The sequence below is a fragment of the Bison bison genome, unplaced genomic scaffold (genome assembly GCF_000754665.1).
Source record: "Bison bison bison isolate TAMUID 2011002044 unplaced genomic scaffold, Bison_UMD1.0 scf7180017864489, whole genome shotgun sequence".
In the NCBI taxonomy this organism is placed as follows: domain Eukaryota; kingdom Metazoa; phylum Chordata; class Mammalia; order Artiodactyla; family Bovidae; genus Bison; species Bison bison.
In genome coordinates this window covers 10724194-10737191 of record NW_011495048.1, presented here as the reverse complement: position 1 = coordinate 10737191, position 12998 = coordinate 10724194, and the positions used below count along the sequence as shown (strand labels likewise).

Here is a 12998-nt window from a genome sequence, read left to right as displayed (position 1 = left end):
CCGTCCGGAAAGCTGCAACCACAAGATTTGAAGGAAACAGGTTTCTGTTGGAAAAGAAAGCACTTTGTCAGTATCCTTAAAATTTGTCATTCACCATGTTCACTTTAAGATGCCCACACCTGACAGCCTACCACACAGGGTTCCCTCTCTCCCCACGTCCTGCAGTTATTGCCATCTTCTCCTTGATCCAAGTACTCAACTGTGCCTTGGCTGAAGGGTCACAACAGAGACTCTGAAGCACTGATCTCTATCCTCATCTCCCTCGTGGTACCCTTGATATTTAGCTGTGTCCAAGCGAACCAGAATAACTGCATCACTTTCCTTTCCCCTGGTGGCTAGGCCCTAGGGCAGTGGTTTTCAGTGGGAACTGGCGCTGCCAACTTGTGAAATCCAAGGGAATGCTGTGTTGTTACAATAACTGGGGGACATTCCTGGAACTGGGGGAGTATGTTTGGGCAGAAGTGCCAGATCCCAGCTATTTGTTCTGCTAAGAGTGGCAAAGTCCTGTGTAATAAATAGTTTCAAGGCCCTCATACTTCCCAATGTCCTGTATGACACAAAACTGTAGAGGAAAATCTTATTCATAACTTATTTGAGCTTAGAGACTAACTTTAAAGCAAGGTATTTTTGTGCAGTTTGAATATACACTGAATTTTCTAGGACTGAAACTCCTGTGTAAAATGTGGGATGATTTGTTTTGCTTTGTTCAGAATATTTTCAAGTATCATTCACTTTCTGGGAAATCACATCACTAATGAAAAATTGTAGGATCTGGGCCCTTAATCACACATGCTAGTAACTGAGTATCAGTCTGAATTTAAAGCTCTCTCATTAATGGTGACTCTAAACTCAGAAGCAAGCACTTAATCATTTTGTTTTAGAGCATTCACATCTTGAAATACATTATTTTTACTATGAATTACTCTCCTTCAGTATTTCACTTTTAAAAACTTTACAGTATACTTTTTTATTTCTATTTTTTAAAATATGTAATAATCTCTTCTACCTATCTATCCCACCCTCCACCATCATCTCTGGCAACCACCACTCCGGTATGTTTTTTATATTACAGTTAAGTCATATTGATGTTTGAGATTATGTGTGGGGTAAAGTCTATTTATGGATTTCATTTCAGGATGAAAGAAATTATAGAATTTTGTTATAAAAAGAGAGCAATAGAACTGATCCAGTTACACTAGATTTTGAAACCAAAACCTTGGCAGGCAAATAGTTTTTATTGAGCCTCCTTTGGGTCAGATTTTGTACAGATGCTAGACTGATGTTGAAGCTGAAACTTCAATACTTTGGCAACCTGATGCGAAGAGCTGACTCATTGGAAAAGACCCTGATGCTGGGAAAGATTGAGGACAGGAGGAGAAGGGGATGACAGAGGATGAGATGGTTGGATGGCATCCCCAACTCAATGGACACGGGTTTGGGTGGACTCTGGGAGTTGGTGATGGAGAGGGAGGCCTGGCGTGCTACGGCTCATGGGGTTGCAAAGAGCTGGACACGACTGAGCAACTGAACTGAGAACTGAGTTGTGATATATGAAAATCCCACTGACAATCCATTTTTCTACTGACCTCCTACAGTAAGTCTGGAGAGTAAAAGCTCATCCTTTACAATCTGTGCCAAACATCCATTAATTCTTACTTCTGTGGATGAGTTATTCACAGTGTTAGAATCTCTAGGCAACTATTTGCAGGTATTCAGTTTCAGAGCTCAGCAGATCTGACTGCAGCCCAGCTTGGCAAGCAGAGTCTAAGAGGCATCCTGGTAGTCACATCTTTGTGTAATATCCTCCCCTTGAGTGTGTGTGTCATGGTGGAGTGTGGGGGTGGGGGCTATGACTTGCTTCTAGTCAACAGAATGGCACTAGTAGTAAAGAACCCACCTGTAAATGTAGGAAACGCAAGTTGTGGGTTCAGTCCCTGCGTTGGGAAGATCCCCTGGAGGAAGGCATGGCAACCCTCTCCAGTATTCTTGCCTGGAGAATCCCAAGGACAGAGGAATCTGGTGGGCTACAGTCCATGGGTTGCAAAGAGTCGGACACAAATGAAGTGACTTAGCATGAATATGAGCACAAACAAAATCCAGTAAGGGTAATGGGCTATCACTCTTGTGATATGATTACATAAATGTGTGGGTTCTATCTTGCTAGAAGACACTCTTTATTGCTTTCTGGGCTTGCATATTGATGAAACAAGCCGCCATGTTAGAAAGACCCATATGACAAGACACGGAGGACAGTCTCTGGCCAATAGCCAGCTAGGAACAGAGGCTCCCAGTGTGAACCTCAAGGAACTGAATTCTGCCAACAACCGTGTGTCCTCAGAGGGGAATCCTTCCTCAGTTTAGCCTTCAGATGAAACCCCAGCTGTGGCTGACACTTTGATTGCAACCTTGTAAGAGACTCTAAAGCAGAAAACCCAGCTAAGCCATGCTAGGATTCCTGACACTACAGATTCTGTGGGATAATAAATGTGTGACTTTAAGCTGTTAAATGGTGGTAACTTATTATACAAGAGATAATACACCCACCAACAGGGTTAACAAGACACAAAAATGACTTTGTTAGAACACTCAGGCTTCCAAAAGACAGCCAACAGCTAGAGACGGCAATTCAGCATTTCCTCACTTGCTTGTCTATGAAACCTGAATTGCTTTCAACATACTTAAAGAATACCCGAAAGTACATGGCTGTATTTAAACAGACAAGATGTGATCTGTGAATTAACCATTGCAAAATGGTGATCTGAAGTTTGATTCCTATTACAAGCATTACTTATTTTAAAAGGAAGGTAGAAACAGGCTAGGCATTGGTATTGGTTATTTGTTAATGTATAGATGAATAGCAACTTACTTTTGCCTATGATTTCCATTACAAAGCACCTTTAACAGTCTTGTTTGGTATCTCATTGCCATTTGCTATACTAGTTAGAAGCAAAAACAGGCCCTGAGCCAAGGTTTCGTCCATTCTATATCCACCACAGTAGTTCTCAGACTGAGCTGGCCACCTGCTTCTCTCCCTAAAAGGATTGAGAAGTTAAGGAGAGAGCTGGGATAGAAGCCCTCTATCTTCTCCATGGGGGATGATTTCCCCCACAAATACTTCACATCCTTCAGAAATGAGCTGTTTCCTCACTCGGTGCAAGCACAGCCTCTCCCATAGCCTTCAAACACACTCTCTTCCAAGGGTCACAGACCACTTGTTCAAACCCTACTATCTGGCCAGCCTGGTGTCTTTAGAAAGCAATAACCTAATACTGCCTCACCTAGAATGGATCTTAACTCACAACTTCTAGACCAATCTGTTTTCAGACAGTCTACAAAATCCAATGGGAATAGAGGGGTACATTCAATACTAGAGTCAAAACGGCAACTCCAGCCAAAAGAATCAAATTCCTAAGAAGAACATGATGTGTTCTGGCAGTTTCTTGTAAAGTTAAACATACACTTACCATATGACCCAGCATTTCTACTCCTAGATATAAGCTATATGAATAACAGTATTATTCATAATTGCTCAAAATGGAAATGTCCATTAACTGATGAATGGACAAACAGCATTATGATAAATCCATACAAAAGAATTCTACTTGAAAATAAAAAGGAATCAATCACTAATATACACAACATGGAGAATCTCAACAACACTGTGCTGAGCAAAAGAAGCCAGACAAAGAAAAGTACATACTGAGTGATTCCATTGCCATGAAATTCTAGAAAAAGCAAAACTAACCAATAGTGATAGAAAGCAAAACTTTCTATCCAAAGCTGCCCGGGGCCAGGGATGAAGTGTGGGAACTGCTGAGAAGGATCATGGGAGACAAAAATGTTCACTGTTTGGATTATGGTAGTGATTAAATGGTTTATCTATCTGTCAAAACTCATTGAACTGCACCCCTGAAGTGGGTGCATCTTTTGTATGTAAATCATATCTCAAAATTCCTTAAAAAGTTAGGACAAAAGATACAGTGCTAACTGCAAAGGAGATCTGACAACCAAAAAACATACACACATTCAACGGGATGACTGAACTTTTTAGATTACACAACTCAGCTCTCAAATATTAACCCCTTGGGAGGAAATGCCTGGGGGCAATGAGTTGAACCCACTGAATCACTCTCTTTTAGTTCCCCTCGTTGCCACAGGCCAGGAGCAAGAGCGCCCCCTGCCCCACCTGCCCTCCAAGGGGCAAGGGTGTGAGGCTGAAGGATTAAGATGCAGGGGTTAATAGTCAGCCGCCTGTTGCTCTGGCTAAATGAGATAACCACCATGGGAAAAGAATAAAAGCAAAATACAGCAATACAGCGTAACCCAAATAAAAGTATATTGGGTTGATCAGTTGGGATTGTCATGCCCTGCTAAGCTAAGGAAAAACATAGTGTGAACTTTGGAATGCTGGGTCAGTGCAAGTTCAGAACACTGCTTATGCACACACTAAGATGTTTTCCCAAGGCATATGCGGGTCTATGACCTCCAGCTAGGTGATAGCCCTTGTACAAGAAAATAACAAATATAGTTTAAAGTAATCAATAAAATCGGAGATGTGACTGGGGACATAGGAGGCTGACTTCATCGTAACACAACAGATACTCTCTGCTTGCCAAGACACTAAATAAAAGTGATGTGGCTCCAAGGAACAGGGCTCTTGACCCAAGAGGTCTTGAGTCCCCCGGTCCCATCTTTAACACTTTAATTCTGTCCCTAGTTTCTTTTTTCCAAACTGTGCGTCGACCACTTTCAATCCCTACTTGCTGTGCTGGCCGCAGCAGTAAGACAAAACATTTTTCTCTACTCTTCATAGATCCTGCCTTTGGTGTTGTATCTAAAAAGTCATTGCCATATCAGAGGTCATCTTATGTTATCTTCCAGGAGTTTTATAGTTATGCATTTTACATTTAGACATGTGGTCCATTCTGAGCTGATTTTTGTGAATGGCACAAGGGCTGTGTTTAGATTCACTTTTTTTGCATGTGGATGTCCAGGTGTTCCAACACCATTTGCTGAAAAGATGTGCCATTCTACTGCCTTTACTCTTTTGTCAAAAACCAGTTGATCATATTTAGGTGGGTTGATTTCTGGGCTCTCTACCCTGTTTCACTGATGTATTTGTCTGTTATTTTGCCAACACCACACTGTCTTGATCACTGTAGCTTTCTTTGTAGTAAGTCTTACAATCAGGTGTGTCGGTTCTTTGATTTTGTTCTCTCTGCACTCTTCTTTCCCCTCTTTCCTTGGCTTTTAGACACAGATGCTGCAGTGAACTCAGGCTTTTTCTTACTGCTGAGCTCTCCTGTATTGATGGATCATCTGCTCCATCACACAAGCAGTTTTTTTCCCCCAGAGCTCTGTCTCCAGGCACTTTTCCCAGCTCCTCACATTGACAGAGTAACCTTGGGTGCTTTCAAAATGAGGAACAGGATCTTAGAGTGATCAATTAACCCTTCATTTAGTGTCCAGAGATAGGAATTCGCTATATCTCCCATTCACATTCCATACTGACCAGCACCATCCAACAGGACTTTCTACATTTATGCTGTCCAATATGCTAGTTGTGTGGCTACTGAGCACTTGAACAATGGCGAGTGCTACTTAGAGTCTGAATTTATTTTATTTACATTTAAATTAGTTAGCTTTAAATAGTTACTTGTGGCTGGTGAGTTGTGGACCTCACAACTCCAGTACAGATTTGTGTTGTAAGATCCACTGTCTGGAAACCAGAAGGATCAAATGCTCCTCAGGCTCACCTCTGCAGAACACTCAATTTCACTGGGTACTAGTATGCTTCTAAACACTGAGCTCTTCATTTTATTCAAATCCTCAAATATGTCCTTTTTTCTGTTATTTGATTCTGAGAAATGTTCTGGAATTACAAAATACCAGCTGTATTTCCCAGCTCTAAGGAGCACTCTATAAAGGATATAATACATTAGACAGAATATAGAAGAACAGCGTGCATCAGTACTTACAATGTGGTTTTGTGAACCTGTGTTTCAGGTTGTCTATGTGGAGGTGGGGGTGTCTATATGTGCATGCTATCATCTAAAGTGTATTTCTCATAGTGCGTCTAAGTCAAAAACATCTGCAAAAGTGCCAAGACTGTATTACTACATCCAGAGACCCAAGTCAGATCAAACTGGGAGAGAATGAATGGACGAGTCTTGCCAGTGCTTTAGGAACATTTGGACACATAGTTTAAAGCAAACAGAAAAACTGGTATAAGCCATGGCCAAACTTGTGAAAGCAGAACTACTGTGAATGGTACTGAAGACACTCGAGCAGCTCACACCATGAAAACTTACAAATGTTCCTCCTTTATACATCTGGTCCTGTTTGTTCTTCTGAGCCTATTGTCAAGGATGGTATGTATTTCCCTGTTCCATATGAGAAGAATGTAAAGCAATTTACTTTTGTCTAGGTATATTTTTTTTGTTCCAACAGCATTTCCTTTCATTTAACTTCAAACAGTCCTTAGCCAACTTATGCACATTTCAAAGACTCTTCAGAACAGGATATGACACTGTATGTACACCTGATAAATATTTATCATCTGTAGTGTTCATTGTTACAGAGTTAGCTATCAGGGGTGTGCACCTTCAGATCTTGGTACCCCCTACAAGGTCAGGAGCAGAGGGAGAGCTGGGGGTGATGGGCCCACACTATGGAGACAGTAGGGGGTCAGGGAGTAACCTGTCCTCTTTTTGAGGCCCACATTCAGTTTTAGATTCCTGCTGGAAAGGCTAATGCCGGGCCCCTGGGGGGGGGGGTGTTGGAGGAAACAAGGCTAAGAGGACCACTCATTCTCTGTATCAAGTAGCCTGCAGCTGTCCCCAAGAGGTTGGGACATGCTAGGATATTAGAGAGACACTCATATACTAACTCTTTCGATCCCTGTAACAAATCTGGGTAGTAGCTACACTATTATTAACCCCATTTTACAGATAAGGAAACTGAGGTACAAACAGGCTAAATGACTGTCCATACAGCTAGTAAGTGGTAGTGAAAGTATCAGTTGCTCAGTCATGTCTGACTCTTTGAGACCCTCTGACTGTAGCCTGCTCCTCTGTCCATGGGATTCTCCAGCAAGAACACTGGAGTGGGTTGCCATGCCCTTCTCCAGGGGATCTTCCCAACCCAGGGATCGAACTCGGGTCTCCCACATTGCAGGCGATTCTTTACCATCTGAGCCACTAGGAAAGCCTGTGGTGGTAAAGCTGTATTCAAACTTGGGTAGCTGACCTCAGTGTCTACTTCATCACTATCCACACTGTCTCCCTGGATTTATGTTCTTTAGGTCTGGTGTCAAGCTAAAGAAATTAGTTTTAAATTACAAGCTACCAGTTTCAGTGACTAGGTAGGCTGAGAAAACTCCATTAATTTGGATCCATGTTTGATTTGCTAGGAGTCTTCATCTAGCCTACAGAAGGGAGAGACATAGGTCAGATAACCTGCTATGGTCAACATTTAAATAAAAGATTCATCATTCACTCCCTTGACTGTGATCTAGGGACTCAGATCTCAGTCGCTGACAGTTTTCTTCACATCTACTGAAGAAATGCGTTCTTTGCAGGCTGAGAGGCCTCATAGTCACCCAGTTCTTGGGAAAAAAACTAGGACCTAGAGCCTCCTTCCAGGGGAGGAAGCCTGCAGGGGAAAGGCTCCTAGCACTGTCCTCTGTTGAGAAAATGAGCGCAAGAAAAGCAATAGAGCCTAGAAAACTGGGCAACAGGCAAAATCTCAGTTGTCTTTACCAGGCACACAGCAGCCATGGGTACACTTCTGCAAGACAATGGCCCAGGGCCATTCTCCAGGCTGCCAGTGCAGATGGTGCCTTAGACCCCTGCCTCCTTGGCACATCAGTGTCTGGTTTTCCATTTCAAAACCACAAATATTAGCACTCAGAGGAAGGTTACCTCAATCCCTTCCACTGACAGGTGAAGAAACCTGAGGTCAACTTTGGAGACCAGACATATGTCATGCAGGGGAAAAAGAAAACAGATGTTGGGGATGATATGTGAGGATTTCTGCCCCATTTCAGAATGGAAGGCTCTTCTGTGTTTAGTTTTGATTTTCTCCAATTCCCAAATGTTCCACATTGTTGATTCTGTTAGTCCAAAACATAGCCACTGTTCACCAGGATTTTTCTCCAGGCTCCATGTGGTTCCCAATAGACCCAAAAAGCTCTATTAACTTCAAGTCATCCTGAGCTCTCCACACATCCTTTTCTTCCCACCCACTCTTTATTTCAGAGTATGAAAAGAGAGCCGGGATTCACAGGTGGTGCTAGTGGTAAAGAAAGTGCCTGCCAATGCAGGAGACATAAGAAACACAGGTTTGATCCCAGGGTCGGGAAGATCCCCTGGAGGAGGAAATGGCAACCTACTTCAGTATCTTTGCCTGGAAAATCTCATGGACAGAGGAGCTTAGAGAGCTACAGTCCATGGGATTGCACAGAGTCAGACATGACTGAGCCACTTAGCACACACATAAAAAGAGAATCATCCCCATTAACTCATGTGAACCGGAAAAACATCATCACTCATAATCTTGCTCCATTTATAACAAGAGCAAACATTACTGGGTCAGTCCTATTCTTAGAGCTTTACAAACATAACTCATTCAACCCTCATCACAATCTCAAGAGGCAGGTGTTCTCATGATTGCCATTATAAAGACGAGGAAGCCAAGGCACATTTATGGACATGTCCTAGGACCCACAATCAGTAAGCAGTTAGAGACCAAGAACTCCACAATGATTGGGTCCCTGAAGACCTGCTTAAAAGTCACTCTGGGTCACATCCAGTAATGAGTTCTGACATTCTCCCAGGTTCCTAAGCATGGTGCTCAGAAGGAAACCATAACTTTCCCACCTGCCAGCTACTGTCACTTCTCAGCTCTCTAAGGGGCCTGCTCTAGCCTCAGCCCCATGCCCCAGTCTGCTGTGCTATTTCTAATCCTTGTGCAGGGAAATCACAACACTTGGCAATGGCATTCTGAATTTTCCAAAAGGCTCAATCAGTATCTGTTAACTTCATTTCTTTCTGACTTGAGGTTCCATCTTGAAAAAATAAATTAGAAATCATGGCAGAGAGATCCAGTGGGAGTTTGGGGCATCTCCACCATCCAGAAAGATCATGGACTTGAGCAAAGCCTTGGACACAGCTGCACTAAATCACCTGAGGCTTTTTCCACTCCTTCCAGGTGTGGAAGTTCTAGGCAGTTACCAGGGGGCGGGCCTGCAGGATCATTGAGGTGTTTGCCTGCAGTCTCATTTCATCACTCGCCCACAAGGCAGAAAGGACTGCACCCTGCCTTTGCCAGGGAACATGCCTGGAGTCACATGAAATCAGCATCCGTGAGGTCTCTTTGAGGGAAGTAATTTTATTTATTTATATATTTTTTACTTTTTGGCCACACAATGCAGCATATGGGATCTTAGTTCCCCGACCAGGGATCAAACTCACACCCCCATTGGAAGGTGGAGTCTTAACCAATGGACCACCAGGGACCAGGGAAATCCCAAGGGAAGCAATTTTAAAGCATTTACCCAGAGGGTCCCCAGACTCAGGAAGCACTTCCACGTGACTCAGGATTCTGTTTCTTCTCACATGGGCTCAAAGAGAACGTCAGATTCAACCCACATACTCGCTTTCCTTCACTGAAGGGGCTCGACTCCTCTGCTTACAAGAAGTTAGTGTCATACCCTACCTGGTTTCTGGTCAGCATCTGCATCAGGGCAAACAGTTCTGAGATGGGACTAGACCAGCAGCATAGCCTCATTACTATGGTGTGCTGATTTGGGGAAGGAAAGAGTGGGAGAAATAGAGCCCTGAACCAGAGGGGAACCAGACCCATACCTCTTCTCTCCCTCTTTTGATAAACCACTCTGTGGCCTTGAGCAAATCACTTAATCTGCCTCAGTTTTCTGAGTGGTAAAATAGGGTCTACCACTTACCCTACCTTTATCTGTGAGCTCCTGGATTAAATAAGGTCAGCCTCTAGAAGCATCATGAAACACTACCTACTTCCAACAAGCCATGACAAAGGTTGTCTTGGTCCTTCGCTGTGTTTTCAGCCCAAGTCACTGAGAGTCTACACTTATACTGGCCACTAAGTCATGATGCCGGGTCATTCACTTCAGAAGCAGGAGTTGAAGAGACTCGGATCTAAAACTAGAAAACCACAATCAGGAAATAAGTCCCTTCTTGGGCTCGTGGTAATATGGTAACCCCTCACTTCTCCCCCTACACCCTGTTTCTTAGCCATTGCCTCTCTTGGAGACAAAGGAGTGCTACCAGTCTCCCTATGGGGTACCACCAACACACCAGAACATCTACACTCCTTGAGCCACTGATCCCTGCAAAAAAGACTCCTTTAAGCCCACAATCATGCTCCCTCACTGATACATTGAAGGTAATAAGTCAAAGGCACATGAAACACTACCTACTTCCAACAAGCCATGATGAAGGCTCAGCTGGTCCTTCTGTGTTTTCAGCCTGAGCCACTGAGAGTCTGCACTTACACTGACCGCTAAGCCATGATGCTTGGCGGTCAGTGTAAGCGACCACTACTCTCAACCTCAGTAGACTTTTTCAGTATCCACCTAAAAGTTAGTCCTCAAACCGTAACAATCTCTAAAGACTCCACATAATAAGCTACCAGACACTAGACAAAGGCTATAACTCATCAAAGTTGTAATAGGCCACCTCCACCTATCTTTTTGGTAAGAACTTTTTGGTCCCCCTTATCAGAGAGGTTATGGGTTTTGTTTTGTTTTGTTTTTCTAAAGTAAATGCCTTTGACTTTTTTTGTTGTTATAACTTTTTTTATATTTTATTTTATTTTATTTTTTAACTTTACAATATTTTATTGGTTTTGCCATATATCAAAATGAATCCGCCACAGGTATACATGTGTTCCCCATCCTGAACCCTCCTCCCTCCTCTCTCTTAAGTGGCAGTCATCACATTTTCCAGAAGGAGAAATGGAAACAGCAGGAAGTCAAGTCACTTTGCCCAGTGTTTGCTCTTTTTCACAGCCTCAGCAATGAGGAGCTTTACTTCAGTGACTCAAGACAAAACATATGTCCAAGACTCTGATTCCAGAATTATTGAAAACCCAGAGAGGGAGCCAGCCAAGCTCTCCCCACTCAACTGAACCTGGCCACATCAGTAAATGCCTCTAGGTTGAAGTTTTCCCATCTGTGAACTCTGGGCTAATGGAGAAACCAAAAGAAGCTGAGGCTTTGGCGAATCCACAAAAACTACATTTCTAAGGATGAAATGCAACTTTAGAGTCCCCCGAAGCAGCAAAGTTAACTGAAGATGCTTCTTCCTCCTCCCTCTCTAGAATTCACATCTTCCCACAAATAAAGCCCCTTGAAACTCACAATACTCTACAGTGGTCCTGACTATGCAGGTGGCGAGCAACCTATCCCAAGCTCCCCCGGAGAGACATGTTTCTGGGCAATGAGCCCTGAACAACTCACTCCAGCCTTGTTATTCTTGGGTCCACTGACAACCCTTCAAAAAACTGCCAGCTTCTTCCCAGCCAAAGGGCTGAAACAGATGCCATAGATTACAGGGGAGAATGGCCCAACAGGCAAAATTTAACCAGTGCTCTCGGAAGCTTCTTTGCACTACCTGGGGAGAAAATTAGGTGAGAACATAGGGGCGTGGTTGGAATGTTTTTCCCTAGAGAGGGCAGCCAAAGAGTATGAGCGAAGTACAAGTGAGACCTCTGCCTCTCTCTAGCACACTCCCACCTAACGGTAGGACTGGTCTTGCTGAAAGATGGAGCCCTGGTCCTTGAAAATGTCCGGTGCGACCCGGCTGACATTTGCACAGGTGTGGTCAACACTCAAAGTCTGTAGACGTTATTTTGACATTTAAAACTGTTAAAGGCCACCAGCAGCCAATTAAGAATGAATACGGGGGCATATGAACTAGAGTGCATTAATGAGCTGGCGTCTCCCACTGAGGCTCAGGAAGGTGGGGTGGAGGTCGCGGGGACATTACCTGGTCAGGTCAAGGAAGGAGTCCACTGTCTCTTTGGGGACCGGTGGGGGCCCCGAATCCTCCAGACCCAGGTCGCTGGACTGAAGGGTCTGCGAGCCAGATCCAGGTTTGATGATGAAAGCCAAAGCAACCGCGAGAGCTGAGGCTCCTAGCGTGGTGAGGCCGAAGTAGGCGATGGCGATGCCGCCCAAGCGCCCGAGAGAGCTGGCGTCGAGGGAGGCGGCGCCCGACACCAGGCTGCAGACCACCAGCGGCAGGATGATCATACGCAGCATACGGAGCAGCATCTCGCCCGGAAAGGCCAGGTAAGTGACCTGTGTGCGATTCAGCTGGAGTCCACGCAACGCCGCGCCCAGGCCGGCACCCGCCACCACCCCGGACACCGTGAGCAGCACAAGCCCGTGGCGCCGCAGGAAGCCGGCGCAGCGCCCCGCGCGTCTAGCAGTGGTTCCGGGCTCGCCAGGCCCCGCTGCAGGCCCCTCCTGGGCGCTGTCTAGGTAGCCGTTGGTCTCGCTGCTTTTCTCCATGGCGCTTTGTCCGTGGCTTCGAGCTGGAGGAGGCGGGGGACTCGGGCTCCGGGAAAACACTCGGCTCTCAATGAATGGATCCGGTGGAGCAGGCGAGGTCCGCTAGCTGTGCCTAGCGGGTTCTCGGAGTCGGCCTGCTGGGGTCCCCAGCCTTGGCGCTGGAGCAGGTGCGGGAAGGACCAGGACAGACGCGGGAGACCGAACTAGAGCCCCGGCCCGAGTGGATCGCCCCGAGCCCAGCCTCTCACTGCGGCCACTGGCTGAAGATGATGCAATGAGGGAGCTCGCAGAAGCGGAGAAAAACCCGAGTGCCGAGCGGCTTAGGCCCGCCCCCTTCACACCCACCGCCCCGCCCCCTGCAGCTCCGGCCAATCAGCATCCGAGAAGGGCCGCCGCGCGCCTCGCGCCGGGCTCCAGGCCACCGGTGCGGGGGGAGGGGTGGCCG

General features: G+C 45.3%; 1 protein-coding gene across 1 annotated transcript in view; it reads right to left on the bottom strand.

Annotated features, from left to right (window-relative positions):
• The window catches only part of SLC1A4 (solute carrier family 1 (glutamate/neutral amino acid transporter), member 4), a 30061-nt gene extending 17193 nt beyond the window's left edge, over nt 1–12868 (bottom strand). The window contains exons 1-2 of the mRNA XM_010863321.1: nt 12027–12868; nt 2–44 (exon numbers count right to left, since the gene is read on the bottom strand). Coding sequence (XP_010861623.1) covers nt 2–44; nt 12027–12553 — 570 coding nt within the window. The 5' untranslated portion in view covers nt 12554–12868. The remainder of the gene's footprint in view (nt 1; nt 45–12026) is intronic.
• Nucleotides 12869–12998: the final 130 nt, after the last annotated feature.